At 42.6% G+C, this 21,111-nt stretch overlaps 3 protein-coding genes across 4 annotated transcripts; all 3 read right to left on the reverse strand.

The window, feature by feature from the left end:
• Window position 1: 1 nt before the first annotated feature.
• rlbp1b (retinaldehyde binding protein 1b) lies at window positions 2-5,150 on the reverse strand. Its single transcript, XM_058076228.2, has 8 exons — window positions 5,042-5,150; window positions 3,908-3,952; window positions 2,559-2,687; window positions 2,278-2,482; window positions 1,643-1,821; window positions 1,414-1,572; window positions 713-823; window positions 2-644 (listed from the first exon to the last, which is right to left on the reverse strand). The coding sequence occupies exons 2-8, from the start codon at window positions 3,917-3,919 to the stop codon at window positions 516-518; spliced, it is 924 nt and encodes a 307-aa protein (XP_057932211.1). The 5' UTR covers window positions 3,920-3,952; window positions 5,042-5,150; the 3' UTR covers window positions 2-515.
• Window positions 5,151-7,306: 2,156 nt separating this feature from the next.
• Window positions 7,307-11,225, reverse strand: LOC131131584 (apoptosis-enhancing nuclease-like). The gene is made up of 4 exons (XM_058076413.2): window positions 11,163-11,225; window positions 9,807-10,385; window positions 9,535-9,735; window positions 7,307-7,726 (listed from the first exon to the last, which is right to left on the reverse strand). Exons 2-4 carry the CDS (start codon window positions 10,350-10,352, stop codon window positions 7,496-7,498), a joined length of 978 nt encoding a protein of 325 aa, XP_057932396.2. The 5' UTR covers window positions 10,353-10,385; window positions 11,163-11,225; the 3' UTR covers window positions 7,307-7,495.
• A 219-nt stretch (window positions 11,226-11,444) lies between these two features.
• adpgk (ADP-dependent glucokinase) lies at window positions 11,445-20,392 on the reverse strand. 2 transcript variants are annotated; one of them, XM_058076411.2, is made up of 8 exons: window positions 20,203-20,392; window positions 16,254-16,477; window positions 15,758-15,983; window positions 15,616-15,678; window positions 15,260-15,380; window positions 14,978-15,174; window positions 14,816-14,914; window positions 11,445-13,611 (listed from the first exon to the last, which is right to left on the reverse strand). In XM_058076411.2, the coding sequence occupies exons 2-8, from the start codon at window positions 16,469-16,471 to the stop codon at window positions 13,048-13,050; spliced, it is 1,488 nt and encodes a 495-aa protein (XP_057932394.2). In that variant the 5' UTR covers window positions 16,472-16,477; window positions 20,203-20,392; the 3' UTR covers window positions 11,445-13,047. The 2 variants fall into 2 exon arrangements, with proteins under 2 accessions (XP_057932394.2, XP_057932395.2); XM_058076412.2 differs by having other exon boundaries at window positions 11,445-13,608; window positions 20,203-20,391.
• Between the last annotated feature and the right edge of the window lie 719 nt (window positions 20,393-21,111).

The raw sequence follows: 21,111 nt of genomic DNA on the forward strand, positions 1-21,111 counted from the left end.
GTTTACTTTATATATACAGTTTATTGTACATCAACTGGTACAGCAGGTAACGCAATGGGCAACATTGTTAGTGATAGTATTGTAGTAAATAGACAATAAGAGACAAACAGGCACTTATTGAAAACAATATGTATAATAATCTGTTCAGAGGGTGTGGGCTCCCTATAGGGGTCCAGAAAAAGCCCAAGACCAAGTTTGAAGAAATAGCTCATGATTAAAAATGATTGACAATGGCAATGGCATTGGCATATCTAGTCCGAGTACCGAGTACCACTGGTGGTGGTAACCAATCAATTGATATCAGGAAATAGATCCCCACCTATTGGTAGTTTTACATTCCATTCATGGGAGGTATTGGAAGAAAAAAAAAACAGAAAAAGTGGCGTCAATGCAGCATTAGTGCAATTAGTTAAAAGGCTGTTTAGGCTTTAATTGGACCCCAAAAGGAACAGGAAGAAAAGGTGACCCTTGCTCATACAAGTCTCAGCAGTGTAAATGTGATTCAAAAACAGCTTTTAGTCAAACAACTTGGCAGCCGTGGCTTTGCCGTCGTATTTGGAGGCCTTCCCATCAAACTCTGCGGGAAGGATGTCAGCGTCAAACTCCTTGTAATAGTTTTCCAACTCGTCCCCATGCACGAAGACCTGCAATGGAGAGGACGGGGCCGGTTAGTGTGGGGACCCTGATGGTGGACCTGATCAGGTGACTTTACCCTCTCCAGCAGCTTGCTCTTCATGAGGGGTTTGACCACATTGTAAGTGGTGGTGAAGTACCACGGCTGGTGGATGAAGTGCACTGCTTTGAAACGAGCCGGGAACGAGTCCTGGTGGGACAAAAGGTCAGGGGAACAAATATTTTCATTATTGTGCTTGTACAAAAAAAAAACCACCGCAAACTATAATCAACATATTTTAATAGAAATTTTAGGTTTATTAGTCACAAAATAATAACTTTTAATAGTAATTACTTTTAATAATAATGTATAGTAATTTTAATAATAATTTTAATTGATGTAATTATTTTTTAATTTACTACTTAAATTCAGAATATTTTTAGATTATTTTCACATTTTGTTGACAGTTTATTTTTGTGAAAACTAATACATAATATTTTCTTTTCATGTAAAAAAAATTCTGTGTAATTTTATTTCATTTTACATCATTTAAAATTGTTGCAAAAGCAAATTTTTCCTCTACATTTTTAATATATTTAAGTCAAATTTTATTTTTAGCTGAAAATGTTACTTATACTGTACATATATAGCTATTGCTATAGCCATAACCGCATAATTTAGACAATTATTACAAGTTTAATTGTTCTTATGAGCCCACAAAAATGCAAACATACATTTAAAAAAAAATACCAAGTTTTCATTAAATATGAAACAAATGATTCTTTAAATTTCAGGCCTACCTGCAGCATGTCCACCATCTTCTTGAGCTCTGTGGGTTTGATGCCAGACGCCTGCTGCATGGTGAAGCCTTTGAAGTTTTCGATGATGCAGAAGCCGTTGATCTGAGTCTCCTCGTTCTCCAGAAGCTTCTCCAGGATGACACAGTAGGCCCGCAGGATCTAAAAAAAAAAAGGGTCAGAAAGGTCAGAAAGAAGATTCTCATGGGAACTCACATATGCGTTCTGACACCTCGTCAAAGGTGATCTCCTCGTAGTCCCAGTTCTCGATGTTGAAGAGCAGAACCACGCGGCCATACTTGTCTCGACTCTGCAGGATGCCGGGGTAGCCGGCCTCGATGGTGCTGCGCACAGCCTCTGGGGTCAGGTTCTCAAAGAGCTCGGGGTACTCCTTCCTGAAGCGGACGTAACCTTTGGAAGGAAGCATTGTGAGGATCATTTTCACAACAATACAAAAAACACCTAAGCTCGGGTTCACTGAAGGCAATGGATGTTTGCAGAAACACGCATTGAAGATACATCTGCTCTATGTTAAATTGTCTTGGATTTTACGTAAACAAATATGTTAAATTGTCTTAGATGCTATAATCTGAAGGTGTTTCTAAAGACACACTATAAACCTTGCAACCCTACCTACACTCTGTGTTGCTAGCATCACCTGTTAGCTCCATGTGACATGAGACTCTTTTTAAAAATTTTCAACAGCTGCCATGGTCTCAGCAGTCCGAGCAGAAGCAGTAATTCTGCACTTGATCAAACTTACTTATGATTTGTCAGATCAAAACACAATCACTGCATAGGACCCCTCACCTGGAACCCTCCCATGACTCATCATAAATGTCATATAAAAGCGATACAACCACATACCCTTCATGAGCTCGAAGGCTCTGGGCACGTCGTACTTCCTGGCCCGGATGAAGCGCACCAGCATGCTGTCGGGTTTCTCCCCAAAAGTGTCCTGCACCCCCTTGGCCAGCTCATCCCCCGCATCTGCCTTCTCCTTGATAATACCTCGAAGCTCCTTCACCGCTGACACACGTTTCTCCTCTGTCTCGTTCAGCTCGTCTTTGGCCTGCAGGGGTCAGACATTTGAAATCTGTGATTGTTGCTTGGAAGTTGCAGTTGGGGCGTGGCTATCTGGGCTTTACCTTCTGCCGGGTGTGATCTGGCAGGTTGGGGGAGGGTCCAAACACGGGACCATGATCCTTGACGGTGAGGTGCTCCAGTTTGGCCCGGAGAGCCTGCTCCTCCTCCGACACCATGCGGTAAGTTCCACTCTGAGGATTAGCATATTAGCATTGTTTTATTTATTTATTTTTTATTTTATCTTTATTTACCCAGGCAAGCAATTCAGGACCAAATTCTTATTTACAAATGCAGCCTGAACAAAGAGCAAAATCACTTTGATGGGAGAGGAGAGTGCTGAAAATAAGAACAACGTTATATAAAATTACAAATATCAATACAGAAAATATGTAATACAAAAGCATCAAACAACAACATTAAAGCAATGGGATATGGCAATAGGCCTAATCAGCACCGGAAATTGCTGCATTCAATGACGGTACGAACTTTGGGGATGGAGAGTTTGATGTGATTACTGCACCTTTCTTCTTCATTCATTTCTGGTTCTATGGTTATCATCACATTTGTCCTTGTTTTAAAATTAAGTGCATTCGGTACTCTGATGTTTACTTAAGAAAGTATATTAAATTGTCCTCTATGGTTATCATCGCATTGGTCATCTTAGCTATTATTGGTAGGGTGAGGAGCTCAGCCATTCGGGAGGGGCTCAGAGTAGAGCCGCTTCTCCTTCACATCGAGAGGAGTCAGTTGAGGTGGCTCCGGGCATCTAGTCCGGATGCCTCACGGACGCCTCCCTGGTTAGGTGTTCCGGGCATGCCCAGCCGGGAAAAGGCCCCGGGGGCAGACCTCGGACACACTGGAGGGATTATGTCTCACAGCTGGCCTGGGAACGCCTTGGTGTCCTCCCGGTGGAGCTGGAGGAGGTGGCCGGGGACCGGGAAGTCTGGGCTTACCCTACTGAGACTGCTGCGACCCGGACCCGGATAAGCGGAGGAAAATGGATGGAGCTATTATTGGTAAAAAAAAAAAAAATACACAAAAAGCCAAATTGTACAGATGCTTAGCGAGTTGACATTGTCCATGACAATGGTTTTGTTTGACGATGGAGATCTATTTTGTAATGAGACGATGCTAATAATGAACATAAATACCAGTGCTGCAAGTACACTACTTTAAGGGGGCTGAACTACACAAAAGCCCTGGTGTGTCCATATACTATAAGTCTCTCACAAGACTTGATTGTGTTTCTTGCTTTAAAAAAGAAGCCTAATCCGCATGAATCAATAAGGCCTCAGTATTGCAGTAATCTGCCTCACATGAGTCCAGTAAAGCCCACAACAAATGCACAGCGAGGACTCCAAAGGGCGCGTCCAAACAATGACGCTTTGTGGTGGGAGATGGCAACACTTACAACGACAGCCATGTCTGGTGCTCTTCACGCTGGGACCAGTACAATCTGTAAGACAAAGCAAAAGTGTCCTGATGTTTGATACCAAAAATTGGGCACGATGTTATAATCCCACCTCATCCTGCCGTGACCGGGGTGCCTCCATGGTGACGCTAAATTTAGCTCTGGATTGCTCCTGCATCATTTATCAGGAGATTTAAGCTCAACCCTTTCATAAACAGCGTGATGTAAACCAGATTAACCCCCTAAACAACAACAGATAACCTGAATATTCTCAAAACTGAATTCATACCCAATCCAGTCTAACGCAGGAGCACTTTATCAATAAGGAACCATTTTTGGTAACTTCATTATCTCTTCAAAACTGACCAAATGCTGTAAAAATGTAAAGCATAGCTTTAGCAATGTTTTAAAACTATATACTGTACATGGATTTTTTTTAATATATTACACAACATTGTTAAACAACCAAATTCTAAATATTGCGTGCATTAAATTGTATATTAAAAAAATAATTTGATTATAAAGCAAATTAGATTTGTAGTTTTAAAAAATCAGATTTTAATTTTTAAAATCAAAACAATTGTTGAAACTGGTTTTAGTAATTACTAATTATTTATAAAAATAAATAAAAACCTAAATATATAAAAATATATATAAAAACACACCAAGTACAAATGATTAAGCAGATTTGAAAAAAATTACAACCAAATCATATATACAGTACATATCCATCCATCTGTTTTTTTACCGCTTATCCTCACTAGATCGCGGGGATATGCTGGAGCCTACCCCAGCTGACTTCATACGAGAGACGGGGTACACCCTGGACTGGTGGCCAGCCAATCACAGGGCACATATAGACAAACAACCATTCACACTCACATTCATACCTATGGACAATTTTGAGTCACCAATTAACCTAGCATGTTTTTGGAATGTGGAGAAAACTGACGCACAAGGATGCAAACTCCACATAGAGATGCCCAAGCGGATATTCGAACCCACCTGACTGTGTGACCAACCTGGTACCCACTCACCACCGTGCGGCCCTACACTATGTATTACATTCACAAATGTATTTTTAAATGTGTCTCATTAAGGAGCCCTTGTAGCTCCTCATCCGAGGAGGCCTACCTGTGTGAGGCGGGAAGTCGCTGGGGAGAAAGTGTCGGGCGTCCGTGTGCAGAAACAGCGACGCCAAGCTTTTGTAGCCTAGGGATTAATGTCGTCACAAGAGATTATTGCATTTTTTTTCCCCTGCTTTCTGTCTACATGTGAGACTGTGATGGAGGAGGTGGGGCTAAAGCAGAAGGTGTGATGTAATGATGTAGGTGGCTGAGGGGGTACCCTTAGGTAAGAGCTGCTTTGGCGTGTTTGGGATTTGATGGCATTTCTCAAAGACTTATCATTGTGATGCTCGACGTGCACACGTGCTCAGGGCTCATAGTGACCATGCACGTTTCAGTGCCTTAAAAAACTAAATGGTAATGGTTTTATTTCATTTGAACACGCATCAGATTACAATTGAATGCACCCCATAATCAGTTCCCAGTTCCACATGTCCAAAAGGAGTAGGAAGAAACACAGCTTATTAAATCCTACCCCTCTATATGGTACTTTTACAATCAGTAACTGTTACATTTGTTCACTTCCTGCTTTCCATAACACAGTTTAAGGTTTTTTTTGTTTTTGTTTTTTTTAATAATGTACCGAAGTACAAGGTGACTGCCCTGTGATTGGCTGGCGACCAGTCCAGGGTGTACCCCGCCTCTCGCCCGAAGACAGCTGGGATAGGCTCCAGCACCCCCGCGACCCTTGTGAGGAAAAAGCGGTAGAAAATGAATGAATGAATGAGTACGAGGTGACCATACAATGACATAATGGGTACCATAGTAACTGTCAATATAGTGATATATACAATGACACAATGGGTACCATAGTAACTGTCAATATAGGGATATATACAATGACATAATGGGTACCATAGTAAGTGTCAATATATGGTGACTCTGTCGTTCTACTGGGAGACTTCAACGCTCATGTAGGCAATGGCAGTGTGACCTGGAAGGGCATGATTGGGAGGAACGACCTCCTCGATCCGAACCCGTGCGGTGTGATGTTATTGGACTTTTTTGTGAACCACAGTTTGTCCATATCTAACACCATGTTTGAACATAGGGTCCCTAGGGTCCCCTGAACTCTGGTGTCCAGAAGCTGAAGAAGGAGTCCTATCAAGCATGGATGTCTTGTAGGACTCTTCATGCAGCTGACGGGTACCAGTCAGGCCAAGCGGTTTCGGCGGTGGTCGAGGCAAAAACCCGGGTGTGAGAGGAGTTTGGTGACCACAGCATCCAAATCAAATTTTTATATCTGTTAGCTTTTTGAAATAATGATCTACTAATGCGCAATTTGACCTTCAACCTCAGCTAGCTGAAGCGTAAGATGAACATAGATGAGACATTTCCTCAACTCTTTCACTGCTAGAGAAAAGCTAGTCGGTATTTTAGCTTAGCATCTACCTTCTACTGCCGCCCCGCCCCGCCCCCTCACGGTACCATGCACGTTTTCCTCCTGACGGATGGCGAGCACGCAGGCAGGCAGCGCAGCAGTAATCTGATAAATCTGCTCAAGAAAGAAAGAGTTATGCGGTTCATTTATGCGGATCCAAGAAACAATGTCGCCTCTGTACTCTGGCTCAAGGGTCAAAGGGTGGTCCAAGACCCTCCCCTCCTTAAACCATGGTCGATGATAAAACCTCCATTTGACATGAATGTATACTGAATTTACTATACAGGGGGTAGGCAAACAGCGGCAAGCAGGCCACATCCTGTCTATCAAGCATCTTAATCCGGCCCAACGGGCATTTCCACATTTCTTTTATTAAACCTACCTACTGCATCATGTGGCCATACAAATAAATATCAATGTGCAATACCCATATTCCCACCGCAAGGCATGCTGGGTAGTTTTTCAACATTTGTGTCGCATTTTTGGTTGATTGCAAAATATTTTCGGTCATCAGAGAAGTAATGGAAGGTAACAAAAGGTTAAGTCTTCATACCCAATGTTCGACTTCAGTTCATATGGTTGCCGCTGGATTACCCAGCATGCCTTGCAGGCATTTGGATAAAACAGTTTTATGTCATGTTTGGCGCGTATTTGTTTAGAACTAATTTATGTGATGTGTTGTTTGCTTTGTTGCACCGTGATAAAGTATATCATTTATATAGACTGCCCCACTGCCAATTTTTAACTCAGTGTGGCCTACGAGTCAAAAAGTTTGCCCACACGTGTACTATACTCTCACTGGACATATAACAGTCGGTACACCCAATTCTCACCAGGACTTAGAAATAACTTTCACAGTTACACCATCTCTTCTATTTTAGCGTGTATACAACAAAATACACATTTTGCTGTCTTTTTTTATTGGAGGCAATTTAGATGAGCAGCACAGCAAACAAGAAGACAATATCAGTTGTGTGGACAAACACGCCAACTTCCCGTTGTCTCGTCCTAATGAGGTCCAAAGGTAACTTAAACACGTCCAAGTCAGGTAGTAAGTTGTTTTCCTTCAAGCATCAAAAGTCAGTCAGCATCTCCAACATGCTCTGCTTCCTGGGAGTCAGATATCAGGTGGTCAGGCCAGTACTGGTCCTGCATGAAATCCTCTGTGGAGGCGGCCTTGATGGGCTGGTCGTGGTCGTGGTCCACCCTCAGCATGCTCTGCAGCTCCCCCTCCCATTGGTCCTCCACTAGCTTGTAAAGGTCCAAGGTGGCCCGGGCATCCTCCACCGAGCAGTGGCCGCTGTTCCCCACCTGGACGCCATAATGCCGACCATTTTATGGTCAAATCGTTTGTAAATCTAGCAGGCTGGCAAATACGTGTTGAAGCAAAAGGTGGTGCTGTCACCACTTAGTTCTTTTCAAAAACGGATGATAATCCTGAATGTAACACATTTTAACTTAAAAATATGACATGAAAAATCCTTTAAGTAAACAAAGTCATATTGGCAACAGGTCCCCTAGTCCCAGCGGTCCCATACCATGATACAGTGAGGGGAAACTACCGCTGGAGTTGATCATAAATGAATGAAACCTCTGGAGAGCTCCTTGAAAAGAGCGGTAATGTAGACAGTGGAGCTCAGTACAACCAGGATGTGATGGTGCTGCCTCCACCTCGCGTGCTGGAGCAGGAGCACTCATTGTCGGACACACTTTGTCAGAAGCAGGATGTGAGGGCACTGTGTTTACCAAGTTTCCATAATCTTGGCACACATTAGTAGTGGAAATGTGGTCATTACAGGTTTTTTGCAGGACTACAGTCTGTTTTTTGTTTGTTTCTTTCATCTTTTTCCCAATTTTGGAGTGACAATTGTGGTTAAAAAGGCTATCAGCAACTCTCGACTTGAGCTTGTAATTTGCATACAAGCATGCAAGACACTCGTTTAACACGGGAATACAACATCTATATGGAAAAAGCATCATAGGTCCCTCTAAGGATCGATATTGGCTGCTGATCCGCTGTATTTTGAAGACCGGACATAACCATTCATATATGTATAGTAAAAATGCATAATCACGTGAAAAAAACCGTTGGAAGAATAGTGTTGTGTTATTACAATAAAACCTTTCAATATTATGACAGTGTTTGATTCACCATTGCATGCATTATTTAGTGAAGTACGTCAAGCAGGGAGGGGGGCAAAAAATTGTAGTGGCGAGCGTTCTGGACTTTGGCGCGGACACCTCAGGTTCGAATATCCACTAGTAAGCATCATCGATATTTGTAAGGAAGGGCATCCGGAATATAAAAAGGGCTCAAGCCAAAAATCAGCATGCGGATCAAAACGATCCACTGTGGAAACTGTGGCCAAATGTGGCCCGCAGGACACTAGTTTGAGGCCCCCGCCTTGATATGAAAGTTTAATGTTAGTGCGGCCCGCGCAAGTTTGATATGGATGCTGTATGGTATCATGTACCCAGAAAAAATTATTACGTTTGATTAATGTTCATGTTAAAGGTTAAATAACTGTTAATAGTTATCCTCCCTATCCGTGTGGAAGTGGTAAGTTTTTGGCTTTTTAAGTTTAAAGGAAATAACTTGAAGGCTACCATTTAGGTCGCTAGCTCTCTAGTTTGCGAGTTAGCATGTGTCTCAAGACCCTGCAGTTGTGCAATATGTTGTAAATAAAAAGAGTATAAATGTGACTATAGTCGTGTTTTGTCATGTCTACAGGGCTCTAATAATGCTTTGTTTATTTTAATCTGAAAAAAATAATTTGTCTACCCACCAACTATATGTGGTTTGTTAAGTTTTTATTATTTGCCGTTTTATAATTATTTTATATTTATTTATTACTGATTGATTTTCTTTATTTATTTTTCATCTTATTTTGTGTAGAAAAATAAAAAGTAATATTTGAGAACAGTGGAATGCTTTATCAGAGCTTTTCTTGTAGAAAATTGGAACCAAAGCAAAGTTTATTCATTTTTCTGTTTTTAATAAATGCGTTTTTTGGGGGAAAACCTGATGCGGCCCAGTCTCACCCAGACCCTAGCTCCAGTGGCCCCCAAGTAAATTGAGTTTGAGACCCCTGATGTGAACAATACCCAACCTTGCTCACCTGAATGCGTCTGTTGAGGAGCTTTCTGGCCAAGATCTTTAGGGAGACGCGGCGTTGGCGAGGAAAGCCGGCTAAACAGGTGAGGTGATGTGAGGTCACCGTGTCCCTGACCATGTGAGCTGGATGGTCCATGTCCAACACGTCAAAGTCGTTGTAGACGGAGTGTCCTACCACCACTTTGTCCTCAAGAATGCGAAGGATCTGGAGAACAGAAGCAGAGATCAGGGAAGGTTCCGAGATGTTTAGTCTAACAAGATGGCGGTCGGCCTCACCTCCTCTGTGGCCTGAGCAAAGGGCATAGCGTGTCGGAGGTGGTGTGGCCGGATGCCGCTCCAGCGCGTCTTGTAGTCGGTGACGGGGTGACACGGCTTCACATACTTATCATAGAGGACGTCGCCATGGTAATCCACGATGCTGCAGCGGGCCAGCGCGTTGCAGCGCCCGCCAGGTCCCGTGCCCACCATCTCGCAGTCCAACGCAACCACGGCGGGCGGGCTCGGCGAGCTTCTGCCGATGTTCAGCGAGCTCGCCTCAGAAAAGCCGCTGTCCACATCCCACGTGTCCCTTTGTGACGACACCTCCTGTGGAAACTTCTGAATGTTGGCCCCTACGGTCGGCTCGTTGACATCCGGTGGCTCATTATGGGTATCTATCCTTTTCCTCTTCAAGTCGTCATTTCTCTGCTTCCGCTGCCGTTTCTTACATGCTCTTGCACTCTCCATGGCGCGAAACATCATTGTCTTTTTGCACAAATATCTGCGATTGTTCAGAAGACCCCAAGAGGATGTCTTAGCCTGTTTTTTCCATACGCCCGCCATCCTCCGCTGTAGAAAGTATTCTCTCTCTCATTGCTGTGGGGAAGAACAGTGAATGCATCAAAGAAATTGCCTTAATTTCATAAACTAGAAGCCTTAATAAAAATAATGCTCGACACGGTCATTCAATACGGCATCATATTGAGAGTTGTTTGGAACATTTTTATTCATTTGGAGGTGCATGACACTCATCCACTTTAAATATATATATATATCATATTTTTAAATGTATATTCATATAAAAGAGTACATTTAATATTATTTTGTCTTCATAATTGACATGTATTACTAATATTTACACAGGCAATTATTTCTTAGGGGTTTTTTCCAAATTAATATTTATATTGAAATTGTTGTCTGGCTAAGCGAGCTGGGTCTTTATAGAATTTCTCTTATATCTTAGTAATGTACCGTCCATTTTTCCATGAACGTTACACCAATCGTAATCGCATTTTGGCTTCAAAGTCGGGTCCAAAAGGGCCTCCCACACTTTTGACTGTCACTGGAATTACCCGTTTCTAAACACAATCCACACTCAGTATAATAGATTAGTTACACATAATGACATGAGGAATATACTCTCTGAACCAGAGACGTTGTCATAACGTATAATTTAGGAAACAATCGGGAAAATGTCCGGTTTTTCAGCAATAGCAAAGACCGCGTAGAGTACATCAGAAAGGTAGATACCGTTCCTATTAATCAAAAGATGACTAAAGACGGATGTGGAATCGACACTTGATTTATTACAAAAATACCAAACATATATAAATGAAGAAGACAGAATAAACAAGATTAGTTACGTCGTTTTACCTTGGCCGGTTGCAGCACGTGGACAGAAGGAGCATACCCGGACACTTCACAAAGGTTTAACCTCATTGGCTCTCTGGCTTCCTCGCCTTTTCTTAACAGGAAGTGCTCAACAAATACATATCACGACGCCACCTGCTGGCTCGGAGAGAAGCTACAATACATTATGATAAATATACAGTTCTGTTCGATAACACTCGCTTATGAGTGAATGTTAAACATGAGACAAATATTGTACTTAATTGTATGCTTACACTGAATTAATAAATTCAATTTTGGCAGGAAAAGAACCCTATAAAATAACGAAGTAAGACAAACTGGTAGAGACATGAACATTTTAATGACATATTTAAGGTAAATGACAGAAATGTTAACATAAGCTACCAACACCATAGACTGTACTTCATATGATGGGGGCGGGGTTACATTCACCTTCCCGCCTTCTTTCCACTAGTGCAAACAATCCAATGTGTTGAGCAAAATGCCTCTGTCATATGTTGCATTAAGACTGCTTCATTAAATGCCTTCATCGGCTCTATGAGGTACTGGGGAAACATGGACCACACACAGGACAAAGGAACATGATTCCAGCCTTTCCAAACATGAGCAAATAATGAAAAAAAATGCACAATGTAATATGTGAATCATAGACGATGTTCTTGCAGTTTTCCAGTGAACCATTTTACTACAAGATTATGTTAAAAATAATTTCCGTCAGACGCAGTTGGTATGCAAATCATTGTCAAATGTCAATCGTAATACAATTACAATGATGTGAAAAACAAAAACAATGACGCTTTGTGATTTGCATCTTTACCGGTAAAGTGGGGAAAATTATCGTCTAAAATGTCACATCTTTATAAGACGTTAAGGAGTTAGAAAAAAAGTCCTGCCATGACTTTTTTTTACTACATAAACGCAACAAACAAAAGCAAGACATTCAACAAGTAAAAACCATGTTCAGTCCATGTAGATGTGAATATTTGCAGGCAATGTCCTCATGTACGGCAGGTACAGTATTGTCATGTGTATGCCAAAGCACCAGGTGGCGCTGTGTCATCTGCTGGGTGCTGTTATCCAATTGGAAAGATTTGCATAGTGCAAACGCAGTGGCAGTGGCTAATGGTTAAATTATTTTCTGCAAATCACCACTGTTCAATTTAAAAAGCAGGTTCCTTGGAACCTCAAACGTCCCAAAAGATGTTTTAATTTAGGGTTCAACCAAAAATGTTTTTGCAATCTGAAATCCTGTTCCTTATCCCTGGCCATTATGTGCCATCAAAAGTAAGTGGTCTTATTTGTGTGTGTTTTTATTAAGATGAACAGTGGTTAATTTGTACACTCATAATGTTAAGAATGCTGAAATGTGACTTAAAACTATAAAGGCTAATGAAGGTTTATGAATGATGATTTATGAAGTGATTATTTCTATTATATCCTATGGGACGTTTTGCTTTGGAGGGTCCACTGTATCTCAAAATGATTTAGTTTTCTGATTTTGGTTGGTTTTTCAGACCCATTATGAAAAAAACATGTACTTGCTTTTTGTAGGACGGAGGTGATATGAAACAAAAACAAAAAATATTTTTAAATGTGTGTGTTTGTGTGGACAAAGCCTTCATTTGGCCCTGAAATGTGAATATATTGACTTATGTGAAGGCACACCATACTCAGCTAAAATTGGTGAGCCACTTCAACTAAAGATGTCCTGTTGGCGCCCATCATATGCATAGAATTCGCCCATCATCGTGGAACATGCTCAGTTTGTGTCAACACGCGGAGACCTGGCAGACGACGGAGGCAGGCGGGACGTGTCCACAGGCAGGATTGGAACCGCAGAGGACGACGCGGAAGTGAGCTCACGTGGATAGTCCGACTGCAAACAACCTCAGAAGGGCTGCTGGCTCTTGAGTTCCGAGTAAACCAGTCCCTCTGCTGAGATGGCGTCACCGAGTCCCACTGTCCGAAGCGGCTGCTTGCAGACCAACACTGGCGTCAGGTGGAATGTGATGTTTCCCCGACGCCACGCCGTTGCCGGAGCCGCTGGGTCAAGGGACAGCGACTCCCGAGGCTCAAAGTGTGAGCTGTGAAAGTGGAGCGGCGCCTTCAGCTCCACTTTGCTGACGTCCACCGCCTGCACACCGCATGCCTGACTGCTGGCCACCCGAGCTCCCGCCATCACGGCTGCCGCCTGGTTGCCCCAGTAGCCGTCCACCGTGGCCAGGATGTGGTAGGCCAGCGTGTGAAAGTGGACACGAGTCAGCTCGGCCTCCGATGAGGGGTCGCTACGGCCGTGGCGCTCCAGAATCCACAGGAGGATGTCGCTGACCTGGCCCACATCGGGGACGCCCTTCCAGGCGCTCAGTTGAGCGTGGGGCCCGCCGCCGGCCTGCGACAGGAACAGCAGCTCTTGCTCGTTCAGTCCGATGGAGCTGACAATGGGCATGAACTGCTAACAGGAACACACAATCACGTCATCAAATACACCACAAAAGCTCAGTTCAGCAAATACTATACCCTTGAATATTTCATCATTGTATTTTAGAATCATGATACAATGTCTTCTATTAACATGAATTATAACCATTTCTGAATTATAGGGATTTAATTGTGTACAAGACAGCGCTAAAATGTCCTCATTTTTGTGCTTTTCTTTGGACAGTTTATTACAAAAAATTGTTGCATATGTCAAGTATGTCATCAATAGCAACATGTCTATACCATGGCCTTTATTACTCAATATTACTCTTATTAGGTTTTTTTTGCTGTGCTTTGAACTAACATAACATTAGTTCCTCATAAAATAATTATTCATTATTATGGCGTATCTTTCCATTTAACTGTGCTATATGTTTTTTTTTTTCTTTCTTTTTTTCCTATAGCTTCCCCTATGTGACAGCGGCTATATTTTAATAATAATAATAGTTTAAAAACTGATACACAGGGGAAGGTATCAATAATGCATAGTATGGTTTAATATTGTGATTTTGTCACAACCCTAATTGGGAGTGATGCTGGCTCCCAGCATGCATTGCGATTCTTTATATGGGTTATGTGTACAGAGTTAGCATAGTTGCCCTCTGTGTTTACCTGTTACCTTGTTGTGCTGTCATTTTTTTGTGTTGCCACCGCAACTGTACTTCGTGTTTGGTGTAGTGAGCCCCGCCCTGTTCATTTATCTATGTGACACGCGCGTATTGTTGATAGTAGTGTTGATGTATATATGCATATACATACACACATATATATATACACATATACTGTATATACATATACACACACACACACACACACACACACACACACACACACACACACACACACACACATACATATATATACATATACACATACATACATACATATGTATGTTGATGTATACTGGCCCCTTTAAAGTAACATGATCAAGCTCAGACATCGTGAGCTGTATTGACACTAATCTTTAACGTCAAGTCACAAGCCGCAAAACATGACTTGGCGGGCCACAAATGGGCCGCAGGTTTGAGACCCCTTGTTTAGCATGTATAAAATAGAAATGTTTAAAGGCATTTAGTGTTTGAGGGTTAAGAATGTTACTGAGTGCATTGCCTGCATAGTTCAAATAAGGGCTCATGTGGTTCTTTTCACTGTGGAGGATGTTCCCAACATGTATGTACCTCCTGCATGATGCTGTTCATGTAGTCTTTGTCCGTCATGCTGGCCAGCTCCAAGTGGATGGGAATGTCCTTACGAATGTCTGATATGGCCGCCACTGCCTGCCAAGAAAAGACACGGTAGACTAACCTCATGTGATGGTGGCGTGTTACATTGTTATGAACCTCTTTGAGACGCTCCTCCCACAACTCTCTGCCTTGGCCTTCCATCATGTGGAGCCCAGACAGGACCACCAGGTCTGGCTGAAACTCCTCCAGGCTCGCCACAAATGTCTCCAGCGAGCTCATCTCACCGTTGGACACGTCGTGCGAGAAGATAAAGCGGTTAGCTTGAGGTGCTCGAGTTGAACCCCACTGCTCACCTGGAAAGAAGAAAAAACAGGATCATTTTCTGCTTGTCTTCATCATGGAGTGTTACGTTCAACATGTGACCTCTGTGTGAGTTACCCGCTTTGTACTCCAGGATGAGATGATATTCATCCGTCTCCTGGAGGGAACTGGGCGGAACAACAATCTGCTCATCCAGCATCTCATGGAGTCTAGGTCCAACTGGCCCACATAACAGAACCTGCGGAATTAAAAAAAGACATAATAGTTAGGCGTATAAGAACAGGAACCATTTAATCAATGGACCATGTAATAAAGTGCTGCACACCACTGAAAAAGTAATCATATTTCAATTATCTATTGAATGGGCTTTTGTTTATAATAATAAAACAAAATGTCACTTCTAAGAATGCACGGTCTTGGTGAGCTCCAATGCTCTCTCGACTCTACCGAGGGCCCTGAGCACAATTCCTTACCACAAGATCTGGATAGGTCGCAAGCTTCTGACCAATGAGGGCGGCGTTCCCTCCAACATACAGCTGGACAACAGACAAAGAGTCAAAGGTGAAGTGTGAAGACATTGCAAGTAGAACATCAGGGAGGTCAAGGTGGTCGGACCTTGGCGCTGGGATACTCTGCAGCTGCTCGGGCGATCCTCTGGAACAAGTCCTTATCGCTGAAGAAACGCTCGGCGGCTGCCCCGCGCTCCATGTAGTGGATGAATGCTTCCTTCAGGTCTTCTTTGGAATGCAGGACTTCGTGATCCAGGCCGCTGCCGGGATCCACGGCCAGCGCCTGTAGAAGGCCCACGCCTGACACCACAACGTCCACACAGGCGTTCACACTGGAGGGAGGGAGTCAGAGCACATGTTATACGACTCTTCCAATTTGGACGCCTCTGCCACGTGTCCTCAAGGGGCGAGTCGTTGCCTTCATATCTGCCTTCAGTTTTAATGAATGTACCTTAACAGTGGCTAATTTCTTTTTACACTTCAAAAGACAGTTAGGTGGGTTAAAAAGCACAATGCAGCACAGTGGTCGTTAAAACATAGCTAACAAAACATACCTAATGGTGGCTTAATGCATCAGCAAAGTACTGCAACGTCCAACTCACCCGACAGCCACTCGGCCCCACTGCCGCCTGGGCAATGCGATCAGCGAGTCCCAGGCATCGGAAATGACCCGCTCCAGGTGGCGCTGGCTCTGTGGGGATGATTGGAAGCTGGGCAGGCTGACGTACTGGAGTAGCTGCTCAGGCAAGTCAGGGCCGCCGTGGTAGAGGTAGCCAACCGCCAGCGCCAAGAGGGCCGCCACTGAAGCCTTCCTCCACATGATGCACTGCGGACACAAACACTTTTAAAAGGGGATGCTCATTTCTGGCTTTGTATTGAGTTGTGGACTCCTATAGAGCAGCTACACACAATAACCCACACAGATGGCTTTATAGATCTTGCAGAATTTGCACCTATTCGAGCTTTATTTAATCTGATTTTTTCGGTTTTCATTTATACTGTGACTTCACAGTGAACCGGTGTTAGGAAAAACTCTCTGAAACAGAGCATTCAGAGCCATCCCAAACTTCTTTCAGGGCCCACTTCTGAATGTAAAACCTCAATATCTGAAACTTTGCCACCGTTTAACACGAGAATACAACATTGTAACATTTATAGTTCAGAAAAGTGGAAAATGCATAGTAGGTCCCTTTTAAATAAATCATATCGACATATGGATGCACTCCTGCTTGTTTTCACACATTCAGCATTTTCAACAACGCCACATCTACATAGCAGTCCTGTGGGAAAAACCAAAGACATAATAGTTGCTGTATTTGAAGTATTATAACATGATCGCTTTTCACGGCCAAGTATTTAACACAGACAACTTGGCTAATTGTTTGTGTGTGCTTTGGCTATTTGCAGCATTTTTCTGTTGCATTTGTTAGAAGGTATTTGCATCATTTAGTTTGGAGCATTTACACCAACCATCACCGAATGGCGGACTTCAGTCTGGATCTGGACCCAGTAATGGGTAATGTACCACCTACTCCTGAACATTAAAAAACATAAACCGTATTAGGTTAATTAACTTTAAATATTGAAGGTAATTCATTAATGTTATAGTAATTGCGGGTGACATTCGGATAAAGTTTGACATGAGCACTGATAGATAGATAAATTATCATCCTCCATATCTTTTATTCCAAACTGAAGTTGGCATCCTTTGCTTTGTATGGATTTAATTTGAATGGACTTAATTTAAACTTCTCTTTTTTGTCCACACAGGATGGTTTAAGTCTGCATATTTATTTATTAGCAAGTAGAAGGGGAACGTCTGTTAGAAGTACAACATTTTGTAACATTGTCTTTTTTTCAATTATTTATCCATCCATCCATTTTCCATACCGCTTATCCTCGTTAGGGTCGTGGGGGTAAGCTGGAGCCTATCTCAGCTGACTTCGGGCGAGAGGTGGAGTACACCCTGGACTGGTCGCAAGCCAATCACATGGCACATATAGACAAACAACCATTCACACTCACATTCATACCTATGGACAATTAATCGCCAATTAATCCAACATGCATGTGAGATGCCTAACTGAGATTCGAAACCAGATCTTCCTGAACTCCTGACTATGTGGCCAACATGCCACTCGGCCACAGTGTTATAAATGAACTTGATGATCTATCTGTACTGTAAAACAGCAAAATGCAGCAAGATTGAAAGGAGTGAAGCATACAAGATATTCAAATTGCATGTACGACAAATTCAGATACAGTGCATCCGGAAAGTATTCACAGCGCTTCACTTTTTCTACATTTTGTCATGTTACAGCCTCATTCCAAACTGTATTAAATGAATCTCTTACCTCAAAATTCTACACAAAATACTCCATTATGACAATGTGAAAAAAGGTTTTTTTGACATGTTTTGAATTTATTAAAAATAGAAAACAAAAAAATCACATTTACATAAGTATTCACAGCCTTTGCCATGAAGCTCAAAATTGAGCTCAGGTGCATCTTTTTTCCACTGATCATCCTTGAGATCTTTCTACAGCTTAATTGGAGTCCACCTGCAGTAAATTCAGTTGATTGGACATGATTTGGAAAGGCACACACCTGTCTATATAAGGTCCCACAGTTGACTGTGCATGTCAGAGCACAAACACCAAGCATGAAGTCAAAAGAACTGTCTGTAGACCTGCGAGACAGGATTGTCTTGAGGCACAAATCTGGGGAAGGATACAGAAAAATTTCTGCTGCTTTGAAGGTCCCAATGAGCACAGTGGCCTCCATTATTCGTAAATGGAAGATGTTTGGAACCACCAGGACTCTTCCTAGAGCTGGCCGGCCTTCTAAACTGAGCGATCGGGGAAGAAGGGCCTTAGTCAGGGACGTGACCAAGGCCCCGATGGTCACTCTGTCAGAGCTCCAGCGTTCCTCTGTGGAGAGAGGAGAGCCTTCCAGAAGGACAACCATCTCTGCAGCAATCCACCAATCAGGCCTGTATGGTAGAGTGGCCAGACGAAAGCCACTCCTTAGTAAAAGGAACATGGCAGCCCGTCTGGAATTTGCCAAAAAGCACCTGAATGACTCTCAGACCATGAGAAACAAAATTCTCTGGTCTGATGGCTTTCGTCTGGCCACTCTACCATACAGGCCTGATTGGTGGATTGCTGCAGAGATGGTTGTCCTTCTGGAAGGCTCTCCTCTCTCCACAGAGGAACGCTGGAGCTCTGACAGAGTGACCATCGGGGCCTTGGTCACCTCCCTGACTAAGGCCCTTCTTCCCCGATCGCTCAGTTTAGAAGGCCAGCTCTAGGAAGAGTCCTGGTGGTTCCAAACGTCTTCCATTTACGAATAATGGAGGCCACTGTGCTCATTGGGACCTTCAAAGCAGCAGAAATTTTTCTGTATCCTTCCCCAGATTTGTGCCTCAAGACAATCCTGTCTCGCAGGTCTACAGACAGTTCTTTTGACTTCATGCTTGGTGTTTGTGCTCTGACATGCACAGTCAACTGTGGGACCTTATATAGACAGGTGTGTGCCTTTCCAAATCATGTCCAATCAACTGAATTTACAGCAGGTGGGCTCCAATTAAGCTGTAGAAAGATCTCAAGGATGATCAGTGGAAAAAAGATGCACCTGAGCTCAATTTTGAGCTTCATGGCAAAGGCTGTGAATACTTATGTAAATGTGATTTTTTTGTTTTCTATTTTTAATAAATTCAAAAAAAGTCAAAAAATAAACTTTTTCACATTGTCATAATGGAGTATTTTGTGTAGAATTTTGAGGTAAGAGATTAATTTAATACAGTTTGGAATGAGGCTGTAACATGACAAAATGTAGAAAAAGTGAAGCGCTGTGAATACTTTCCGGATGCACTGTATGTAGGCAGGTCTGCACTAATATTCAAAGTCCTCTCTGCATCATGCCCCCGGCCCTACTATATCAGAAGAATTGGTTTAGTGTTGTGCAGGTTTTCGTTGCCTTTATATTCCTATGAGCTAGTCTGTTTCGCGCAATTTAAGGCAAATAAGGTTGGGACCTTCGCTGAGAAAATAATTGCATTAACTCGATTTTCATTAGAGACCTCTAACTTAGACGTTGCTTCCTGTTTGGCTCTGTCGGCCACCGTAGAAAATAAATACATAATTTATTATTAATTTCCCTCCGAATGTTACCAACTATTGAATTATTGAAGTTCACCTCGTCAATTTATTTCACCTGTGTGTGTTTTTGCCATACTACAGTCAATTAAAATTCGGCGATGATAAACATTAAACATAAATGACTGACCATAAGTTAGCAGGACAGTATTATGTTTCAGCTAACGCTAGCAGTTAGCAGCCGGTGTCTTTCGAGCCAAGTTAGCCTCAAACTAATCTGACAATAAGCAGTAAGTAGCTTTATACGACTCAGATAAGCGACTAATACAATTAGGATGCAGACATTGCCATGTATTTCCCAACGTTACATTTCACTGTCAAATAAGTTTTGTATTGTTATTTTAACGCTCAGGACCTAAACGCTCGGTGTATGACATACCACAGTAGAACGTACCAGCGGTAGACGGAGCAGGCTTCAAACTTGTCGTTAAGGGAGTGTTTGTTGTTTCCAAGTCGACAGCATCAAGATCGTTAAACTTGCTTGAGGATGGAGACAGTGGCGAAGGTCGGCGTCACTGAAGGAAGGAAGGAAGGAAGGAAGGAAGGAACAGCTCCGGTGGCGGTCGTTGACGCCGAAGTCAGCACACTGCTAGCTACACTTCCGCATCCCGATTGGCGCATGCGCACAGCAGCAGCGCCTTCTAACGCAGCAACTCGCTTCAACAGTACAGTAAGGCCGATTTTGAAATTATTCATTCATTCATTCATTTATTCATTCATAGTCTACCGCTTATCCGAGGGTCGCAGGGGTGCTGGAGCCTATTCCACCTGTCTTCTCAAAATTATATGTACACTGAACTGTTTGGACTCTGAACTCAACTCTTAGTTTAAACATTATGCTGGTATTTTATTGCATTACTACATTATTATTGCATTACTACATAAGTCTCCAGTGCCACCTCATGTTTTTGTGACCGTTAAGAACACCTGATATTGGGTCCCCCCTCTATTAATAGTGCTTTGAGGTACCCTGACATCTACATTCCTATAGTGACTGCTGCATAAATCAACAAGAATCTCCAAACTTGAGTACATATAGAAATAGAATGACATGACACAGGCTGCTTGTGTAATTTGCAGCATACTCTACTCTACATTGTTGCTAATAAAAAAGTGAGTCAATGAAGCATATATGGACCAAATCAGCTGTGTTTTGTCAAATATATGCAAATAAGAGTGAAGGTTTTTTTATCCCTCATGTAAAAAGTTCCTCTAAACTACTACTACTACTACTACTTGTTGCTGCATGAAGACTATTTGACCCCGAGGATGTAGTGTCGGGTTACACCACATTGTGAGAAAG

This window comes from Doryrhamphus excisus, linkage group LG1 (genome assembly GCF_037039965.1).
Source record: "Doryrhamphus excisus strain RoL-2023G ecotype Guam linkage group LG1, RoL_Dexc_Guam_v1.1, whole genome shotgun sequence".
Taxonomy (NCBI): Eukaryota; Metazoa; Chordata; class Actinopteri; order Syngnathiformes; family Syngnathidae; genus Doryrhamphus; species Doryrhamphus excisus.